This window comes from Falco punctatus (genome assembly GCF_963210335.1).
Source record: "Falco punctatus genome assembly, chromosome: 11".
Taxonomy (NCBI): Eukaryota; Metazoa; Chordata; class Aves; order Falconiformes; family Falconidae; genus Falco; species Falco punctatus.
Window position 1 is genome coordinate 31,817,086 of NC_137591.1, and position 22,596 is coordinate 31,839,681.

The following is a 22,596-nucleotide window of genomic DNA, read 5'->3' on the forward strand; positions in this document are numbered from 1 at the left end:
GGTTTTGTAAGGTATTGCTAGAGGTGGGAATCTGTTGTTAGAAGAATAACTGTGCTTGAGAGAACATAAGTTTAGGTTGTCAATACTTTGAGCAGAATGCTAATGTCATGGTGCAACCCCAGTTCAATTTCTGTGTACTCTCTGTCTTGTTTCCCCACGCCCCAGCTCCCCCAGTTTTCACGCAGGAACCCAGCGATGAATCTGCGGATATTGGCTCAAACATCACACTGCCGTGCTACGTGCAGGGTTACCCAGAACCAAAGGTTAAGTGGAGGCGGCTGAATGGTGCTTCCCTTTTCTCAAGACCATTCGCAGTTAGTTCTGTCGGTCAACTCAGAACAGGAGCTCTGTCCATTAATAGTAGGTAGACTGAACTTTTTTAAAAAAAGATTCCAGAAGGAAACATGACACATGCAATGTATTTAAGTTAGTATACTGCTTTATAAAATCATTAACTTTGATAAAAATCCAGTCTTTTTACAGAGATTGTGTTTCTGATACTGCTTTGTTGCTTTTGATGTTCAGTTTGTTTTCCCAAGAGTTTGTAAATTCAGTTGTGTTTGGTCATTGGCTTCATTCTTCTTCACAGAAATTATTACACCTTTGTTTAAATACATGTGGGCTATGGTCTCTGTTAATACTGAGGAGCCATGAATTTTCTTTTCTTTTTTTTTTTAAATTGAGAGAATTGTTTCTAAACTCACTCTTTTAGACTTAGACAAGTTCTAATTTGGGTAATAACTAAAAATTCTGCAAGTGGCTTCATGACTTCGGTTACTTCAGAGCATTTCAGTCACCCTTATGCTAATTGATGTTCCACTATTTTCTTAATCAGCTGTTTTTATTCCTTTCTAGGCATAATCAGGCTGGGTGAAGTAATTCCTTTCTACTGTACATATAGTACAGTAACTCATGTCTTATGTACTATTTTGTGGGTTGGCTGTTGACATACAGACACACATATGTAGTAAGCAATATTCCATGGTCAATGCATTATATGCTAGTGTATGTACACTTAGATATAGAGTGTACTACCACATACTATTTATGCATATTATATACTATGTTAAAGTATATGCAATAGATGAAGTGATGAAAAGTATCTCATATATATGTATGTATGTATGTAATGCTTTTTTTACTCAAGTGCTCATAAGTTGCTTCTGTACATGGTGACAGATGGAAAGGAATGATTTGGCTGAAAGCGAACGATAAAAGGATAGGGTATTCTTGTATTGCAAACTTTTCAATATCATTTCAGACACTGCAATTAGATCTCTTTTTTTTTTTTCCCTCCCCTCTAGATTTGTGGGTCAGTGATGAAGGAACTTATATCTGTGAAGCTGAGAACCAGTTTGGAAGGATTCAGTCGCAGCCAGCCACCATCACAGTAACTGGCCTGGGTAAGTGGTTAGTGTCGGTGATGACGGTGAAGGGGAAGACTGGCAGCATTGCAGTATGTGGAATTCACTGGATGAGGCGATAGTTGGTGGTGTTTGTACAATAAATAGGACACCTGTGGGTTATGTATGTGAATCAGAAGACATTTGCATGGAATATTGTAATTCAGTGAATTTTGTGTGTTAGAACATTGTCTTTTCGAGTGGCTACATTAATTTGAGTTAGTTCCTCTATGCTTTATAACACAGACCTTAGAAAAGTGATTTGTATTATCTTCTGTTTCTTATTCCTAAGTAAATTTATTACGGAATAAAAAATCACCATAATGATTAATGCTAATGATGGGGTTTCTGCCATTTAATTAATCTAAAAAAAAAAAAAAGGAGGGGGGGCAGCAATGAACTTGCTTAGTTCAGTGTGTTGACAGAACTGGGAAGGAATCTTAGTGAATCAAGAAGACAATAAATGTCTAGCTTTGACAATAGCTGTGCTGTTAAGGAGTTGTTTATAATCTCAGTTGGAGAATTGGCAATAAAAGGAAAATAATGCTGTGGAATGTATACATTTGTGGGAGGATAAGAAAGGAGTCCATCTGCCATCAAAGAAAGCATTTGTTAACTTAAACCGTAGTGGGAATCTGTAATGCTAGTAGTATTTGACAGACATGTTTTTATCTATTTAAAAGTGTTATTTAATCTCCATGACTTAAAATTAATTTACCAGGCATGTGCCCAGGAATGCTTTCTGTTGGCTTTTTACAGAGCATGCAGAATTCTCTGCTGGGCTGTTAACCACTATTCTAATCCTTTAAAATTTTATGCCCAAAGGAAATTACCACTTATTTCTTGTCCACTCCAGACCTGCTACTTTTGTTCTTCAATACTTGGTCCAAGTAAGGAAAAATAATCTATCGACTTGGTATCAGGGGAACATGAGTTTTCAGGGAAATGCTGGTTTGGATCTGATTTCAGCTGGACAATGTCTTCCTTTTGCTGCCATTCCTTAGTCTTTATGTTACCCCACCCCTTCAATTGTTTCTTCTTTTCTTGCCTGCATCTTTGACATTTCAGATACCGAAATCCCATCTGATATTTTTTGTCATAAAATTAAGTAAGTTGGAACTCTTACCTGTTTTTTGATGGCAACGTCTTCTTCATATGCCGTTTTTCCTTTCTATTTAAATTGTATAGTTTTCATTGTTGGAAATGTTTCTTGCTCTATATTTGTATAATACCTTGCTCAAGGAGACCTTTGTCTGATGCTGCTGCAAGTAGCATTATTGACAGGACTGAAAATAAAAATTTGAATTTAATACTTTACATGAATATATAAAAATTCCTAATAATGTTTTCTAATTGTCTCATTTAATGAAGTTACACCTCTGATTGGAGTAAGTCCACCCACAGCCAATGTCATTGAGGGGCAGCAGCTCACTTTGCCATGCGTACTGCTTGCTGGAAACCCCATTCCAGACCGGAGGTGGATTAAAAACAGTATGGTGGTAAGACTGTTTTGTTTCCTGTAAGATTTATTGGCAAAGGAAAGCTACAGCTGACATTTCAAGTCACGATAACAACTTGGTTCAGTTTACAAAAGTTGATGTATAAACTGTGTGATAGGTTTTATGCTTACAAATAAAGATGCTTTGTGCAATTAGACTGGCTTGCTGGAAACGAGGATCTGATGTCACCCAGGTGAATTACAGCAGACAGCCACCACTCGGCAGGAGCTGCAGCCTCCTTGGAAGAAGCCAGCTGGCTGTATCTGTAAGGCAGTAGCTGCTTCTGAGTTTCTGCAGGTGCTGTCATTCAGAGTACAGCCATGCCCCTGAGAAATGATAATTTATTACTGTTCAAAATATGGAAGTGGAAGTGTGGCATCCTGACAGTTACACCTCACCGAGCACTGCCCATGCTACAGAATTTCTAACTCTGAAGCATAGATGAGGGAATAGGAGATGGTAATGGGGGATGTGGAGGTCTATAAAAGGACTTGGAACCAATATATTTGTGATTTGTCCTTTTATCTTCTATTTTACTTACTTGTAAAAGCAGTTTTATGCATTCTCGTTAGCTCTTGAATTTCAGCCTTGGGCTCTGAATATAGGAATGTTGGTGGAATATACCTACCAGAATGACAGAAATGCTGGAATTTAAGCCCTGGTAACTGAAAAGCATTTATTTTTCCCTGTTTTTTGTTGTTGTGGGTTTTTTTGAGTTGGTTTTTTTTTTTTTTCTTTTTCCTTTAAATAAAGATACCAGAAGATTTCTGTAGATTTAGGGTTTAACATGACCTTTTTAATGTGATTTACTGTTGCTGATGGGATGAGAGAAATGTCAGTATCCCTGTACCAGATACTCCTTTCCCAGTGATGCACTGCTCAGAGCATGAAAATGTGTGTTTTCTGTTCCCCTTGGGAGCACACTGGTGCCAGTTTGTAACTCCTGCAGACAGAAAGGTGGCAGAGCCACGACACCTAGGTTACTTGTCCGAGTAGCCAAATTACTCATTTTAATATCTCTGTGAAGGTCTGTTTTTTTATCTTGCTTGCTAATGTCTCCCTAAAGCCCTTCCTTCACAGCTGTAATTAAAAAATGTCAGCAAAGTTTTTATTTATTGTCACGAATCAGAACCCTGGCACTACCTGACCATTTGCTTGCTAGAGTTTTCTGCTCAATTTTTGTATCACTGGGAATCATTGACCTTTTCTTTAGACTGTGTAAGGGCAAGTAGCACAGGCTGTAGCTTCTGTGAGAAATACTGGCAGGATCGTCCTTGTGGAGTTGCTAATTCCTCTGTATAGTAGCGCTAGTTTCCTATAATTGTAAGCTTGTGGCAAAAGCTACAGTCCAAGGAAAGTGTTGGAGTAAGTTATATTTAGAGAAGAATGCAGCTTTTTCCGAGTATGGCATGGCTGGAACAATTTTTCATTTTAACAGCCTTTCTGTAAGGCAAGTCTACGTTGAGCTCATGGACTGGTTTGTGGTTTTTTTTTTTTTTTTTATGTTGCTATAGGGTATATAATTCTTAAAAAATTACTGTTTGCTGAAAATTGAAACTTTCTGTCTTTCACGATGGTATCTTCAGAGCTGATCTACTTGATAGATATGGCAAGTTAGAAGGTTTTGATAACAATAATGATTTGATAATAATAATAAACAAAAAAAAGATCTACTTGTTGAAGAACAAGTCACTGCACTTATCAAGAGCTCATCAAGGATCAAATTGGGTTAATGGAATAACTGATAAAAATGCAGAAAAATAAGTCAGCTACATTTGTTTTTGCTTCAGTGTGTGATTGTAAGCATGAGTTACAGTTCTGTAGGTGTTGTGGCAGAGCAGATTTGCTGTTGCAGATCTTGATCTCACTTCAGCAATAAATATGAGCTGCTACCAGAATTCTGTTTTAAAATTAGCTTTTTATGAAAGGTGGACGGTAGGAAAAAGTCTGCTAAAATTCTCCAGGAGCATATAATTTTTTAGGATATGAAATAGTCAAATAAAGCCATGCTGCATCCCAAAGTAAATATTATCCACAAGTATTTTTTTCAGTAAAAAGTCACACCACTCTTTTGGCAGCTGGTTCCCAATCCCTACATTAATGTTCGCAGTGATGGAAGCCTGCACCTTGAAAGAGTTCGGCTGCAGGATGGTGGCGATTATACCTGCATGGCAAGTAATGTTGCTGGGACAAGCAACAAAACTACTACGGTTAATGTGTATGGTAAGGAACGCTGTCTTGTTGCTTTTGTGCTGAATGCAAGATGAGAGGGCATTTCTTGCAGCACCTTTCACTAGAGGTTTTTGGTTACAGTTATACTAATCTCTCAAATTTCCTCATATGTAATGATGTTACTTCGTAAAGTAACACGGTGAGAAATTGGATCCACTGCACAGGAAAGAACCGAGCAGTTGAGACTGTTTTTAAAAATAAACCAAAAATGACACCATTTTGTCATTGTAAAAGATCCTAATTTTGAAATAGCTACAAAGATTGGGCTGTGCATTCTTCATCTCTGGCTTTATTAACAAAACAGATGCAAGTGGGAGTTTACTGGAAAACCATGAAAAACAGTGCTGGGGGGATTCAAAACTCATGTAAGAAAGCACAACTCATGGGAGAATTAGAGTAAAATGAAATATGAGTAAGGCAAAATGTGTTTGTTTTGTTTATTTTCATGCCCCACCCTCCGCCCTTTCTTTTGCTTTAATTAAAACATACCCCAGACTACACTGATAGCAAGACAAAGTGTTAGTATTTCTGCTGAAGATATTTGTATTCACTCTGTGTGGGGTCACAACCACATGTTTTACAACCTGACGTTTTCTCATGTGTTAAATTAATCATGAGAGATTGATTTTAAGCTTCACTGAAGATGCTGGAACATCTTTTTATGTTAAGACGACCATTATTATACAGAGAAATACTCAGCATCTGATCCAGTCTTCAATGTCAGCACTAGTTTTTGGAATATTTCAATATTCTGATATCTCAATAACTTCAGAAAAGAAAGGACTACATTCCTGTGTTTTTAGAAAGATCTAGTGTTGGTATTACAGCCTTAAATATGATCAACTTTTTTTCTATTGTTAATTCAAAACCACCTCAGCAGGGGAGCAGGGGTTTTTGTTTTCTCTGCTTACTGATTTTGTGAAATGATCTGGTATTAGAAACCATCGCTGCAGTTAGCACAGCTTTGTAGTATTTGTAACAAAGATGAAGTAAGCTTGGAGTGTGATCAGTTCTTCACTCTCTTATCTGCTCTGTTCAAAATATTGTCCATTGGATTTCATGAAATTGATTCAGCAGCAAAAATGCTGATCCTGTTCTCATGAAAGGTGCTGTATAGGTTGATCTGTGTACAGTATCATTTCAGGAAGCTGAAAATGTTGTCAGAGGATAGTGTGACAAAGACTTTCTGAAATGATTGCAATCAGCTATGTGAAATACCTACAATTAGTCTAAAACTGTGTGTACCTAATACAGTGGTCCACCGATGGCTGACGTGCTTTATTACAAACAGGTATTTATTCTGTCATGAGAGACTGGAGAGTAGAGGGGGAAGTGGCTGGTCATTGTCAATGGCAGGGTTCGGCAGAAGAGGCTGAAAATTCCCAAACCCTGCTGCCTGTGTGAAGTGCTAATTAAAGTAAAAGGATTTTATTGTAAAAGTTGTGCCATGGTTTGAAATGTCTCCTGCATGTGTTTAATCTTGGAATTTATTTTTAGTTCTGCCTGTTATTCAGCATGGACAGCAGATATTCAGCACCATTGAAGGAATACCAGTAACGTTACCGTGCAAAGCAAGTGGAGTTCCGAAGCCATCTATTGTCTGGTCCAAGGTAATTTCTCATTTCTGAGCTGTTCATGGTGAAAGATGAATTGAACACATCATTTAGTTGTCATGAAAACTGTATACAAGAAACATGGCCAAAAGCACAGCTGAGGGACCTGGACCTCTCTATTTATTTATATGTGCTTTTGTTTCTTAGAGCAGTGCTTTCTGGCAAGGGTCCAGCCACAGATCAATGTTCCGTTCTTTGGAAGGGCTTTGTTTATTGCATATCATTATGTTTTTAACACTTTAGAAATTGTTCATATTCCTGCTGGGGGTTGATAATTTGAGATTAGGCAATCTGCCACAGATTGAATGTTCATTTTTGTTTTGGAGCTTTTCTTTAAGGTGTGGTGTTTTTGTTTTGTTGTTTTTTTTTTTTCTGTCTCCCCCTACTTGAAGAGCATAATTCCTGGTACTAAACTATTCAGGGTACATTAACAGCTCACCCGACATTGCTGTGAAGGCACTGTTGTGCCTCAGAAGCTGTGCGGGTGTAATGGATTGGGACCTTGTGAACAGCTTTGTTTAAAAGAAAAAAGAGCACGCAGCTGACTGTTGGTTTGGGAGGGAGGAAAACATGGGAGGAGCGGTTTTTCTTATCACTGATTCAATACAGACAAGGAAGAGTCAGCTATCTAAGAAACATTTCATGTAATGTATGCAAGATCTGCTTTGATATCAGAAACCAATGTCAAAATTAACTCTTGAAATCTTGATTTTTTTTATTTATTTTAAATATTCTTTGAAGATTTGTGGTCTGTAAAATGCAACAAGTTTTCTGCATGAGAATCCCTGCGCTTCTGCTCTTATTACTGCTTAGACAGTGACACTCAAGGAGTGTGAAAAGTTAGTTGTAGTTGGTTAATTCTTATAGATGGAACTTTGGGGCCAGGCTTCTTAGTTAATATAAAATATTTTGTCCATCTCAGCCATAAACAATCGAAGCAGTACTGTAATGTAAATTAAAATATTGCTCAATTTAGTCAGACTGCCAGCAAATTGTTTGGTCTACAGAACTGTATTGAAGAGCATGGAGCATATTGCACAGTAAGAAATAAGACCCAGTGTTATATTAAAAACACAGTATTCTTTATGTGAAGAATCGGTCACTGCAGTGGGGTAAGCTAGGGGACATGCTACAGGCACTAACAATTTTTATATTCCTTTAATAGTTTTAATGTTTTTGTAAGATTTTAGCACTGTAAGCTTGAGCTTTTATTGAATTAAATTATTGTAATTTGGTTTATTTTAGAAAATCCAGATGCTGTGGCTATTTTTTTTTCATTTATTTTTCTTTCCACAGAAAGGGGAAGTAATTCTTTCCAGCAATGTGAAATTTTCTGCAGGGTCTGATGGAAGTCTGTATGTAGTTTCACCAGGGGGTGAAGAGACTGGGGAGTATGTGTGCACTGCAACAAATGCTGCTGGTTATGCTACACGTAAAGTCCAGCTGACTGTCTATGGTATGTGTGAGCTACAATCACATGTAGTGCCATTGTCTCCCTCCTCCCGTTGCATTCTGTTTAGATGGTAAATCCCACTCAGGTGGATTGTGAACTAAGATACCCACAGTGCAAACGGGATTTAAACTGATCCCTAATTAGTGTTTTTGACTTTGTCCTAGATCACTGGGTCCACATAGTAGGTGATTTTACAAATGGCTGTTACTGAAAGGTCTGTCCTTCAGCCATTATGATACTCTTAAAACCTCCTGATACCTGTTACCTTGAGTTCATGTGCTAGGATCTTGGACTGATCATAATTTCATCTTTTATGGAAGTGGATAGGAAGTATCTGTATAGGAAAATAATTTCCTGCTGATAGAAGAATGAAAATCAATTAATCCCCCTGGTCCCAAAGCTTCCTAACACCTCCCAATATTAGAAAAAAAAATGATTTAGGTGCACGCTTACTTTGCAAGGCATTTATGGCTTGTAGGTATTGGTGCTGTAGTGTAACATAGTTCATGTAGTGGTTGCAAACTACCTGTGCAGCGCAGAACCCAGGATATGGATGAACTATATACACTGGTTGCTATCCAGCTTTTTGGGTAGATAGTGCAGTCCTCCTGGTATTTGTGGTATTGCATGTAGGCATCAGCCAGTGTCTGGGCTACAGGCACTGTACGGAAGCATTACAGTGATTTATGTCCATTGCAAGCATGTCATTAAAAATAGGATTGTAATGTTATATGCTTGATAAAAAAAATAGAAGTTTAATCTGAAATAAAATTGTATGGTGTTACATTTGTACAAATATGTATATTCATTGCAGACTCTTAACATGTTCCATGTTGTAGTGAAACCTAGAGTATCCAGGCCTGGACACCAGCAAGGAAATGCATATGATAAACCCATAGAGATGTCAGTAATAGCAGGGAAAGATGTCACACTTCCATGTGAAGTAAAGAGCTTGCCACCACCCATAATTACCTGGGCCAAAGAAATGCAGCTCATATCTCCATTCTCTCCGAGGTAACAATGTTTGATGAAAACAAAAGAAAAGTGCATTTGTGTCTTAAGGTCTCATGATTTTGGAAGGGTGTATATTTTCTAATTGCCACAGGATCAATCAGAAGGTATTAAATTGTCCTGCATGAGGACTCTGTTTTACTAAGTCTTAAAACTCTCTTTCCAAAAACAAGAATGTGTCTCTTTCTGAAGGAAACTAAGACCATTGTACAGCTTCCAGTGCAATATGTGTTTATGTGCAACCTCAGGAGGCTGAGACAAAAGAGATCCTGTTATATTAGTACTGCGGCAGTGCCAGAGACCCATGTAATCTGTGCCTGATCAGAAATGTTTAAAAACTGTTTTTCTTTTCTTAAGCACTTCATGTTTATGCTCAGGGGAGCGTTGTCTGTTATTCAGATGAAGTCTGGGCTGCCAGTAGAATATAGATGATGATAAATGTTTGGGAGTGTTTACAGGGGCTCATTGCTCATTGTGTTTTGGATCCAAAAACTCTCCAGATATTCTCAAATGTGTGAAAACATAGCTAAATGCTCATAAAAATGTTGAGTTGACAGCCTTAGAGAATGAGAAATTGGGGACTGTCTTGTATACATGAGCCACAATGTTGCAGTTCTTCCTTATTATTTTAGTACGGTACAAAGTAAGAGGAGACGAGTAGGTGATTATTGTCTGTGTGTTCCCAACTGAAGTGCCAGGCACTGTCACGGGGCGTGCTAGTGGTCTCTAGTTTTGAAGATACCTCTGAAGGGGTAAAGGCTACAGCTGTGTTCATAAACCAGGGAATGGTAATACTGGCCAGGTGCACGCTGTAGCGATTGCTGTGCCTGTTGTCCAGTGCCTCCCAGTGAGCCCAGTGGAAGCCGTCAGCCAGCAGCTGAGCTGAATCAAGGAATGGTGCAGAACTGAAGGTGAGCCTGTCTCTCCTGTGGCCAAACCAGCACCTCAGAGCTGCCCATTCCAGTGAGTCTGAGGCAGCTGCAGCAACTAATAGCTGCTGGGCCCACACATTTGGTGAAGGAGGCTTGTGCACAGAGATTTCTTGGTAGTAATCTGTGTGCAGTTGTTCTCTGTGTCCTGTGAGCACGTTGCATGCACTAGCAAAGTTGCATTCTTGGTCCCTTACTTGTCCTTGTTTTACCTCAGGAAACGTTGACAAATTAGGCTACTTGCTCATGGCTGTTGTGGAGAGATCCAAGTTGTCCAGAGCAACAGAAGTCCAGCTCAGCCCATTCCATAAAATTGTTTACAGATGTCAGCAAAAGTTAAAGAATTAGTCCAAACAAAATTGTTTGAGACCACCCAAAGATGATGTTAGAAATGTGACCAGTAAACAAAAGAAGAGTGAAATCAGAAATGAAGGATCTTTAATCAGAAAGCAAATGTAGTTAGTGGACAAAATTAATGGAAGTTTCCCCAGCAATTTATCTTTTGTTTGGTTTTTTGTTTGTTTTTTGTTTGTTTGTTTTTTGTTTGTTTGTTTTTTGTTTGTTTGTTTTTTAAAAAAAGTTTAGAAAGAAATGGTCAGAAGAGGAGGAACCATAATATCAGACAGATTTGGGTGGGTGGCCTGGAGGAAATACACTTCACTTTCTATTCATCTCTCCAGGTCATTGCAATCCCAAAATTCACCATTTATGCCCTTATGATAACATTGTACTAATTAGTGCCAGAGAAAGGAGGACAGATAACATCAATTCCCACCAACTTTGCCTAAGTTCTGTATATAACCTTAAGTGTTAGACTCGAATTTCTTCTTATCTGTTCTTAGCTGTCACTTTTTCTTCCCTCCTCATTTATTTTCCCTATCTCTCATACTTTTGACTTCTACATAAGGTTTTGGCTTAGCTAGCCAATGTATCTTGTAATGTAACAAGCTTCTGACCAGAACTGTAGTAAAAATTAATGCTATGTACTTAACTGTTTAGTGATGAGTGACGACAATGTCTATAAACACCAAAACTGGTGGTTTTGAATTGGAATACTCTTCAGAATCCCCCTCTTCTATCTCGAATCAATGTAACACCTTTTTTTTTGCCAAGGTGAAGTAGTATCAAACGTTTAACTTTCTGACCTCACTGACCGGGGCTAAACAAAAATTTTTGACAGGAGGTTGAAGACCTCCATTTCTCTGCCTGTTGGTTTTTAATGGGTTTTGGTGGATTTTTTTTTTGGTTTGGGGGTGGGTTTTGGGTGGTGTTTTTTTTCTTCTTTTTTCCTCATTTCTAGAAACAAGTCAGACTTTAATATGTCCTGTAAGTAGCTAGAACCTAATTTTGCAATTTAGATCTTATATTTTAGGTATTTGCTATGTATTCTGAATGTAGTGGCTCAGTAAAGAGTTAGAAAAAATATAAGTCATAGTTTAGTAATATGGCACGGTTCAGTGTGCCCTGTAGAATGGTGTTCTTTTAGCTTGTAATGATCATTAGCAATGTGTAAGTAGAGGTCATTCACCTTTCAATACACGTTTACTCAGTGTATTTTCTTCTTCTTTTTCCAGACATGCTTTCCTACCCTCAGGGTCAATGAAGATCAGTGAGACACAAGTTTCGGACAGTGGAATGTATATCTGTGTGGCCACAAATATTGCTGGAAATGTGACTCAATCGGTGAAGTTAAGTGTGCATGGTAAGTTTTATCTTGAAGGATAATCATCTACAAGTTTCCTCATGGAATTTAGCATCATGCAGTGCTTCTCAAACGTTTGTTCTTATGTACGTTAAATACTATTGACCTATAGTCTTTCAGGTCATATTATCTTCATATGCAAGTTGTTGTTGTGGATTATGTGGAAAGGAAATATTGTATGCCCACACATATGTATACATATATATACACACATGCATACCCCTTCCTTTAATGTTCCTTAGACTTGTGGAAAACTTACAGCACAATATGACAGTTGACTCTTTTTAAGGCAGCCAGAAGGATTTTAGGAACTGAAAACTTCTGTTCTAATGCACTTGGATGTGCTCTGTGTGAGAGGTTTCTCAGCAGTTAAGTTTGCAAACAGTGGCTGTGAATAGCAGTGTTGGCTGAGGCTTACAGCTGCCCGCCAACGTGAAGGGAATCGCATATCCAAACTCTTACGGTAGTGCACGTCCGAGTTTGCTTACACGTGCTCAGGTGTGAAACCAATGTGCAACTGTGTCATCTGTGAGTAGGCAGCTGCCTCTGCCTTTGTGCACAGCTGACTCCATGCTCTCTCATTTATTCCTCCTCACCTGTGTCAGACAGAAACACAGGAGAGCGGGTGCCACAGCCGTGGCCTGGCACAGCCCAGACGATACTGATAGATAGTAATTGTGGGTGTATGGGTACTTCTCTTGTGGTTCATGTTCATGTCGTTTGGAAGTGTTGCTGCCAATGCCCGCTGCCAGCACATGTCTTTGATGTGGATCACACTGCAGATGTACCAGGTTGGAACTCCTGTCCCCAGCAGCTCTGAAAACTTCCGACTATGTGAATTCCATTGCAGTGGCTGTAACAGACTGCTGTCTGGTGCTGTGTGTAGGAAAGTCTCATATCAGTGCACATCTTTGTTTATCTGTAATTGTAAATTAACAGAGAGTCTGGAAAAATGGCACTTGTTATTGTTTCAGACATTCTTTTAAAGTCTTTTCATTGCCAATGATCCTTAGAAAGAAAGACAAACATTGTGGCAAAAGAGTTGTGGTGGATTTATATTATTCTTTGGGACCAGCAAAATCTCTTCCAGTCATATTTTGTCTCCTTGTCCGAACTTGTATTTGGAAGCATACAAAGATCAGGGATTATGGGAAGGAAATTAAAATGTCAAAAGGAAAATGTGATTAACTTTGTCATAAAAGCTTTTGAATTGTTTTGTGTTATGGAGAGCCAGTACCCACAGCTCTTCAAATCTGCTCAGTATAATAATGCTACACTATTCATATGGTACTCAAGCAGCAGAATTTGAAATGTAGCTGCTTCAAATAATTTAAGCACTAGGTTGTCATACATCCTATTCTACACAGAGAACATGCAGGTCTGCTTTCTTAGTCACCTGGGGGAATTTGGTTTCAGTGAATAAAGGACATTTCCTAAAATGACAAAAATGGAAAAGAGTTTCATAGAATGGTTTGGGTTGGAACGGACCTTCAAAGGTCACCCAGTCCAACCCTGGGACATCTTGAACTAGATCAGGTTGCTTAGAGCCCCGTCCAATGTAGCCTTGAAAGTTTCCTGGGATGGAGCATCTACCACCTCTCTGGGCAGCCTGTGCCAGTGCTTCAGCACCCTCATCATAAACAACATTGTCTTTATTTCTGATCTAAATCTATCCTCTTCTAGTTCAAAACCATTGTGCCCTGTTCTATTGCAACAGGCCCTGCTAAAAAGTCTGTCCCATCTTTCTTATCAGTCCCCTTTGAGTATTGAAAGGCTGCGGTAAGGTCCCCCTGGAGCCTTCTCTTTTGCAGGCTGAAAAAAACCCAGCTCTCTCAGCCTTAAGAATGATATTGTGCGTCATTTTCTTCACATTACTGTAGACTAAACTTGTCTTCCTTAGTTCCTCCAAAGATACAGCGTGGGCCTCGAGTTTTGAAAGTCCAAGCTGGCCAGAGAGTTGATATACCCTGCAGTGCCCAGGGGATCCCTCCCCCATCAATCACTTGGTTCAAAGGCAGCAGTGCTGTGCCTATAGATGGTGGGCAGTTTGTCCACAGCATGGATGGAGCTCTAGGCATCAGCAACGTTCAGCTTCCTGATGCTGGAATCTACAAATGTGTTGCTAGTAATGCAGCGGGCAGTGACGCAGCAGAGATAACAGTACAAGTTCAAGGTATTTATATTAGGGCTGTAATCTTGCCTCCTGCTGTGGCTAGGTATGATTTCATGCTGGTGCTGTGTGGTTTGTGTTTTGGGGGGCAATGTGCTTCGCTGTTAGCTGTGACATGATGCAAAATCCAAATCTGTTTTAGCTGTTTCATTCTGATGTTACTTAAGGAAAATTAGAACAGGCAAGTAGTGTTCAGAGAGTTTGCAGAAATAAGAAAAAGTTTCATGAGCTGAAACTGAGCTCTTTACTCAATCAGTATGCCGTTGAAATGGTGACAGGGCAAGAGTGGTCAATGTGCCAATGTAAATATGTAGTATAACTCCTCACTTGATGGGCTGGCATACGTCACTGTAGCATGACTGACCTAAGCTAAGCAGGAATTATTTCTTCTTTGTAATAGTCTAAAGGCAATGTTTGGGTCCCTTTGGATTAGAGTTGCTGAGAACTGCTTGTTACAAAGAACTGCCACTAACTTTATTTGATTATAAATAATATTCTTTGTATAGTTTTAGTCCACCTGCAAGTTTAAAATGAGGTGCAAGAACAAAGGATGGAAGTAGTACTAATATGTGGTATGAGAAAAAACAGTTTAAATAGTGTTTTTCAGATTTTGCAGAAACACTGTCTTTGCCCTCAAAACAAATCCAGCAATTTAGAGAGAACCAACTTCAGTAAAATTTGAAAGTCTCTTTGTACTGCTTACTTTCTGATTATACCTGTTGAAATCAAGACTGCTTGTGTAGTACACATTCTGATCAATCTAAAGAGGGTTATTGGAATCTGACCTTGTGTGAATGAGAGAGGCTTAGAAGCACTAGGTGTTGCCAAACTGTGTGTTTACCTTTGGGAGCAGGGGTCAAGAATTTTTTTGGGGTCTAATTTTCTTTCAGAATCTCCTACTATCGAGGATCTGGACCCTCCGTACAATCGTCCCTTTCAAGAAAGAGTGGCAAATCAACGCATTGCATTCCCATGTCCAGCAAAAGGTGGGTATTGTTACCACTTCCAGTGACAAAAGTATATTTTTCTGTTGACCATCGAAAGTTACTAAGTCTCTGGGTACTGCTTGGCATGGTAAAAATGTACCATCTGCACAGTATTTTCCATATATACTTTATGTGGAAAAATTCAGACTAACAGTGATTTAAATAACCACCATGTGCAGAAGTTCTGTGGAAAGTCATTGCTAGCCAACAAGGATATTATGATGTTTAGGACTAAGATTTTTAATTTTAAAATCATACTGTAACAGTCAGGACTTCCTCTAAGTTTGAAAGCTCATGGCCTCCCTGTGAATTGTCTTTGGCAGTAAGACTTCTAGCAGGCAGTGGGAATTGCTTGAATTCTTATTTTGAGCCGAGGGAAGCGTTGCTTCATGTTTCACCTTTTTCTCGTTAGGTATTCCCAAGCCTGTCATCAAATGGCTACATAATGGAAGAGAGCTGACCGGCCGTGAAGCAGGGATTTCCATTCTGGAGGATGGGACCTTGCTGATCATAGCTTCTGTTACACCTTCTGATAACGGAGAGTATATCTGTGTGGCGACCAATGAAGCTGGAAGTGCAGAAAGAAAATATAACCTGAAAGTAAATGGTAAGTAATACATACAACGACTGGGGAACTGTTTTTGAAGAACATCTTCTCTTTTATTGTTGGAAATTTCACGCCCCAAATCTGCCCGTGTGCAGTTAAATTATAAAATCTAACCTGAGTACATGCTTAACTGTTGTTCTGGTACTGTCTGTACTTTTTCTGTTGTTTCTGTTCTCTGTGACTTTATGCACAAACCGGTTTTGTTTTGCTCAGAGTTAGATGCATCTCATTGGTAGGGGGCTCTAGTTATACTTGAAAACTTTAATGCAAATAACAAACAAAGACTTTTGTACTGTAGAAATTAAAGATTTGGGGATAGATCTGCATTGGAAATAAAAGTATGAGAAAAACTATTTATCAGAATGAAAATAGGATAGGAGAAGTCTTGCTGCTGATATTCTTCCAGAATCCTAATTGGAAAATAGAAACTCTACAGGTGGTCCTGAGATATATTTTGATGTTTTGCTTCTTACAGAGTACTTATATTCCAGCCTTGTTCACTTCCTATGATAGTTCTGACGCCTGAGCAGGATTATATCCTTATCTTCATTCTGAATTCCATTTTGTGCCAGCAGGGCTCATCAGTGGGGTCTGAACTTTCTAATCCACCAGTTAAGACCCTTTGCATTCGTAGTGGGACAATGATAGGCAGATGTTCTTGGGTGTGACTGGAGCAGTGAAGAGGAAGGATGACTCTCTGGAATCTGCTTCCTTTATATGCTAATCCATGAGATTTTAAGATAAATATTAAATTTAAGATCAAAATTAAATCTTAAGGTTATTCTCTTAAAATGTTGATGGTGGTTGTATTTGAGTGAACTTCCCTGGGAGTCTGTTATTGGGCAAGAGAAGACTAGTTTTTTGCAAAAGAGAAGGACACAGGGAGATATGTCCAGAGCTAAAAGGCAAATGAAGATGAGATGTTGGGGAGGGAGTGAAAAGGGTCTTGAGAAATTCAGATTACAGTTGTCCTTGATGGTCAGGGGAGAAGAGGAGGAGGAGGAGGAGGTGGACATAGGAAATCACTGGAATAGAAGGCTTAATACATGACTTCGAGTTTTTTTATAGTTCCTCCTGAAATCAGAGATCAAGAAAAGGTGACAAATACATCTGTAGTTGTTGATCACCCTGTAAGTCTCTTCTGTGAAGTATCTGGTAACCCCTTCCCAATCATCTCCTGGTATAAAGAAGATATCCAGGTATGTACGATTAACCTAATTGAAGTAACATAGCCATCATCAGTCAGTTTTGTGTTGGCTTTTGAGTGCTTGATATGAGAACTCATTTAAAGTAAATACACATACATGCCTTTATGTATATTTAAACTGCACTGAGAACACCCGTTCAGAAAGCTGCTCAATAAGTCATAAGTAAACTCTTTATTTTCACGATTCCCCTAGGAATTGCCCTTAGCAATCTCCCAGTATTGTAGATGCCAGAGCCCTTTCAGAGGGGACCAATAATGGTATTGTCTTCATTCTGTAGATGGAGAAATAACAACTTTTGCAGGTGGTTTGAATTCCTCATGATTATCCTTCAGTCCTACGCTGCTTCTTGTAGCTGATAAGTGATAGTTTAAGATGAGGAGAGACACCTTTATGCACCTTTGTGACTAATCATTACTGATGGATGAAGAACTCCTCTGGTTTTCCCACTCTGTATTGTATATTTAGCTACAGGTCATATTGAGTAGGTTGTAGAAGTTCAGGAGATTAGTGCTGTAACTGAAAGGGGAAACAGACTATTCTTAGACTAAAACTACTATTTTCTTATAAAAATCCAGCTGTAATATTTGGCTGATGTAACTTGGATCACATAAGGCTAATGTCTCGGGTTCTTTTAAGGTTGTGGAAAGCAGTACTCTCCAGATTTTGCACAATGGGAAGATACTTAAGCTCCTTAAAGCTGCAACTGATGATGCTGGACAATATTCATGCAAAGCCATAAATGCAGCAGGAAGTTCTGAGAAGCTGTTTAACCTAGATATACTAGGTTAGTTCACTGGTTTTGGTTTTTTGTTTGTTTTTTTTAAAGTTGGTGATCTGAAACACAATTGATCTTTAAGAAGCCAATAAATTTCAACTCATTATAAATAGATGCTTCCTTTCACTGCCCATGAAACGTTGGCTGCCAAAGCACTCTCATGATGGCTTTTGAATACTTAAAATTTGCCGTTCTTGTAGTAACACAAAATGCTTCTTTTCATTTCTGGATTTTGGTCTTCGGTACTTTGTTTCGTTTTTTTGGGTGTACAGCAATCTAACATGGGAGTCTTCTTACATACAGTTCACCAGCGTAAGTGTGGAAGTGCTTGTCATGGTAAAAATGATGTTGTGATGTAGTAGAAGTCACTTTGCAGTGAAAACTAAAGTTGTTTCAAGGGAGTAGTATGATCCACTACTGCATTTCTTCCAGTTTCACAGCATACCTTTTCTGGTTAAATACCAATTCTTCTTGTAATGTTTGTCTTTTTAAAGTTCCACCGAGTATAATAGGTGCTGAAACCCCGGGTGAAATTGCAGTCGTCCTCAACCAGGAAATCAGTCTGGAATGCAGGGCCAAAGGCTTCCCTTTTCCTGACATTCACTGGTTCAAAGATGGCAAGTAAGTATATTATAACTTCTGATGTTTGTGTCTAGGTTATTCCTCCCGTAGAACATAGAAGAAGGTAGCGCACCCAGCAAGCTCTGCTTTTAACTATTTACTGTTAAGTTACTGTCATTAGATACAATTTGTGGTGGTGCGACGTGGGAAGTTCTTTAACCAAAAGTTAGCACCCTGCTTTTCTTCGTGAACTGTCCCATTGCTGACACTGGCACTTGCAGAGCAGATTTGTGGTATTTGAAGGCAGACAATGCTTGAGGCAATATAAACATAACCATTTCTTTGAGTTTATTTTATCTAGATTATTTTAAACATACCATTAGTGAAGATACAGTTGTTTTGCTGACATGATTTTTTCATTGGTAAGCAGTACCCATGTCAAACATTTTTCTAGCTAGTGCCTTGTGCAGTTCTGCATATATACATTAAAAATTTTAAAGCATTTTTAGCCTGCATGTTTCAGTTCTTCTTCTCATCTTCCAGGAAAGCATACCAAGAGAAGAATTCTTGGCGACTTAAATATGAGCTGAAAAATAAAATGGGCTGTGTTTTTTAAAAGGCATTGGTGTTTCACAATGTAGTTCAGTATAGGTACTGGCTAGTACTCACAGGTATTCTGAAGTGACAGTTCCTTACTCTTTGGTATTGATACGTTGACGCTTTCACGTAGTAGTTGACATTTTATTGTCAACAAAGGACTGTTGTGAACTAAGCAATTAGAAAGAGGAGCTGAGGTCAGGAATAGGACTCTGGCTCTGATGCTGGCATCCTGGATGACCTGAAAAAAGTACTTTTGTGTTTCAGTTTCTTCTAAAAACTAGGAATAAAGTTAATTAAAATAGTTTGTCACTTCATGGTGGTTCTTTGGATTAATGCTGTTACTCTAGTGCTAAATGGTACTCTTTAATGGTGCAATTAGTGCCATTAAAGGACCCCTTCTTATTACTGTCAGTTTAATGTTAAAAGGATGGGTTCAGAGTCCTGTGAAGTAAAATAATCTCTATTCCAGGCCCTTGTTTTTGGGTGATCCCAATGTCGAGCTTCTGGACAAAGATCAAGTTCTACACATAAAGAATGCTCGAAGGCTTGACAAAGGTCGTTATCAGTGCAGCGCCACCAACACTGCTGGCAAACAAGTTAAGGAGGTCAAGCTGATCATCCATGGTGAGCTTATAGAGTGCCTTATCCTGGAAGATCCTTTAATTTTACTCAAAAGATTTGGTTTTGAATCGAGATACTCAGACAAATATAAATTGAGGCTCTGATCCTGCAAAATTTGTGTGTAAACATAATACTCATCTGTTCACAAAGTGATCTTGAACATTTATTTCTATCAAGTTAAGTATGGATGTAGTGTTTGCAAGCTTGGCCTTTAAGTGACGTTCATGTACTTTTTATTAGTTTCTAATTGATAAAAGCCAAAAATCTTGAAGGGCCTTCTTAAATTTTGCTATTGATTAGTTTCATCTGAATTATTTTATTATCACATTGGCTTTGTTATTTTGATCTGCCTTAGGGAGGAGAAAATTAATTGGAAGATTTTTATTCTAAGATACTCGTGCTCTTATTTTCTTTAACCTAGTGCTAGGAGTAAATTCAGCCAGGAATAATTCTAAGTTGGTGTAAAATTATAAAGCCAAGTGCAAAACCAGTAAGAATCAGATCCAAGTAGTCTTTGAAAAAGATTGCTCCAGATGATCTTCAGGTAGTGTGGTATGTCATCTTGCTTAAATTGGTGTAAACAGAGGTCATTTATAGCAAGTGAGGCCATTTATAGCAAAAGAAGCAGCATTAGCATGAGATAACCACGTTAACATTATTTTTGTGAAGTTAGTAGTACACTGAGTATACTTTTTGTGTTTTTACAGGCAGTGGAGTCTTAGCAAAGATACGGAGAACAGACAATTCCTGTAATCAGTGTTGCATAAGTTTAATGTAAATTAGGAGATCATCAGTTGGGAGAAAAGGAGGGGAGATTCATGGAAGAAAGAAGTAGCTTTTGAAGGAAGACTTCAAAGGAGATAAGAGGAAAAGTTTTTCAGTTTGAAGGATGTGTGGAAGCCTAGTCAGACCTGAAAACTGACAAAGCACAGTGCTAGCAGAAATTAGGGGGAAACAAGTGCAGAAATGTATAGGTGGTATGAGTCTCTTGTGCCTGGAATTGAAAAGGTAGGAATTTGAATATGTGAGCCCTTAAACCGATGAGTCCTCATTTGCTATGGATTTGCTTCTGAAGAGTGTGTGTCTTCTGATAACTGTGAATTTACTATACGTTATTTCCCTCATCTGGGACATTTCTGAAGTGTGGAGCAATCACACGCATAGAAATATGCCTGTTCATAGTCACAGTGCAGTCTTTTTTCATTGGGAAGAAAGAAAATGCTAGGAGGACTTTGCAGGTGATTGTGGCTGTTTTGAGATTAGAGGAGTAAAAACCCCCATGCAAATAAAGTCCTCACAGATGAGTAGATCTTAGTTCAGTTTCTTCAGAACAAGTAGGTAGTAGAATGGAGTATCTCTTTACTTTAAATTTGTCATTAATCCTGACTGGACAAACAGAAGCCCATGGAGTGAGAAACCTAGATGCTAATTCTTGCTAGTTCTTACTTTGGTTTAGCTGTTTAGTCCTACTTCTGGCTTTGGGATTTTGCTAAAGCACCATGTTAAAACCGTTCCTCATGTCTGTGGGTGAAAGCAATTTCTGATAGGGAAATGCATTCATCTTTGAACTGGGTGTGTCTCAGCGTATTTTATAGGTTTGCGTATTTTTGCATACATGATTTAATTAGGAAAATATTTCATTATGGTCTGAAAATCTGCAATATCCATCTCATAGGTGGAGGTCCGTTCACTGACACCTTGCTTTACGTTTCTGCAGTGGCATTTTAAATGAACACTATGGAAGTCAGTGGAAGTCTAGGATATACTGAGCATGTTTGGCAGCAGAGGAGTTAATGTGTCTGCCAGATGTGTCTGGTACTTTCAGCGGTCATAAATTTAGTTGTTGCCAATTGCAGTGTGTTTTTATTACTTCTACAGAGATTTACGAACTCTTTATATTGGCTGATTTACACGAGAGCTTGTTTGCTAGAAAAATCTGAATACTGCTGCCTAGTGAGCAAGGGAAATGACTGTGAGCCAAAAGTTTCAAAAATAGGAGCATAAAGCTAGACTGTTAAGCTCATATTTAGTCTCAAAGTAAGTGACTTCATCTTCAGAAGTTTTGAGAACTAAGCAGTTCCCACTCCAGACTCCAGTTGTAGAGGCTTTTCAATGTATTCGATATTTTAAATAACAGGTCTCTGTTACTTGTTGGGAGGATGCACCTCCCGAGCGATACAGGGGCTGTTCCTGTGTCACCCCTCTGAGGCAGGGAAGAGGCAGAGCCATGCCCCAGCGCGCTGCAGGACACACGGAGGCCCAGCTGCCCTAGCTTGGCACGTGTTGGAGCCTAGGAGGTGAAGTGTCTCCAGGTACCTCTAGCAAGGCAGCAGTGCTTTGTAGTGCCCCTTGCTGTGGTGCTTGTTTCTTAAATATATGGTGGCCCTTGATGTTGTGTTCTTGTCATGCTTTCAGCTCTGTGTGCCCCAGAGAATTGTGCAGGCAATATATAACTCTGCTGGGGAAAACCCAAACATAAAACACCAGAAGTGTTGGAAGGCTGCTAAAACTGAAATCTTTTCTTGTTACAGCATTCTAATGATTAATCCCTTTAAACCTGCAGACTTATATACTAAGGCTTTAATATTGTTATTTTGTCTTTTGAAATAGTCCCTCCTAGTATTAAAGGAGGAAATATCACCACAGAGGTATCAGCGCTTCTGAACAATCTTATAAATTTGGAGTGTGAAACCAAGGGAATCCCTGTTCCTACCATTACATGGTACAAAGATGGACGCCCGCTAATTTCCAGCCCCCAGGCTCTGTATGTGGATAGAGGGCAATTCCTGCAGATACCTCGGGCCCAAGTATCAGACTCTGCCAAGTACACCTGCCATGTCACCAACGCTGCTGGAGCTGCCGAGAAGACCTATGACGTGGATGTCTATGGTAAGTGAGGGTTTATGGAACTCGGTTACTTGCCGTGTTACAGGATGCGCGTTTGGAAAGCTTTGCGGCCTGTGCCACGTCAGCAGGCCTCGCAGGCCTGCCAAGGGGGCACAGCAGCCAGTGGCTGCATTTAAAGACTGGCCTGTGTTAGCAGGGCCATGCAGAGGGAGGTTTACACCCGGTCCTTCAGGTGACTCAAAAAGCTCGTAACTTCACAGGCCTTGTGTCATGCTTCAGTGCAGCATCAAAACTATTTTGTCTCCACGTATCCTTTCTCACTTGTGTGCTGAACAACGCTTACCTGCAATAGCCACTCCGGGTGGGATTTTCAGCGTAC

The 22,596-nt window shown here is 39.1% G+C and overlaps 1 protein-coding gene across 1 annotated transcript in view; it reads left to right on the top strand.

The window, feature by feature from the left end:
• Nucleotides 1–22,596, top strand: part of HMCN1 (hemicentin 1) — a 224,581-nt gene that overhangs the window by 110,598 nt on the left and 91,387 nt on the right. Inside the window, exons 16-31 of the mRNA XM_080406436.1 lie at nt 166–360; nt 1,305–1,403; nt 2,775–2,902; nt 4,981–5,125; nt 6,632–6,744; nt 8,044–8,203; nt 9,040–9,214; nt 11,715–11,842; nt 13,743–14,015; nt 14,903–14,998; nt 15,411–15,605; nt 16,674–16,804; nt 17,450–17,597; nt 18,083–18,209; nt 19,219–19,373; nt 21,981–22,259. Of these exons, the coding sequence (XP_080262562.1) occupies nt 166–360; nt 1,305–1,403; nt 2,775–2,902; nt 4,981–5,125; nt 6,632–6,744; nt 8,044–8,203; nt 9,040–9,214; nt 11,715–11,842; nt 13,743–14,015; nt 14,903–14,998; nt 15,411–15,605; nt 16,674–16,804; nt 17,450–17,597; nt 18,083–18,209; nt 19,219–19,373; nt 21,981–22,259 (2,547 nt within the window). The remainder of the gene's footprint in view (nt 1–165; nt 361–1,304; nt 1,404–2,774; nt 2,903–4,980; nt 5,126–6,631; nt 6,745–8,043; nt 8,204–9,039; nt 9,215–11,714; nt 11,843–13,742; nt 14,016–14,902; nt 14,999–15,410; nt 15,606–16,673; nt 16,805–17,449; nt 17,598–18,082; nt 18,210–19,218; nt 19,374–21,980; nt 22,260–22,596) is intronic.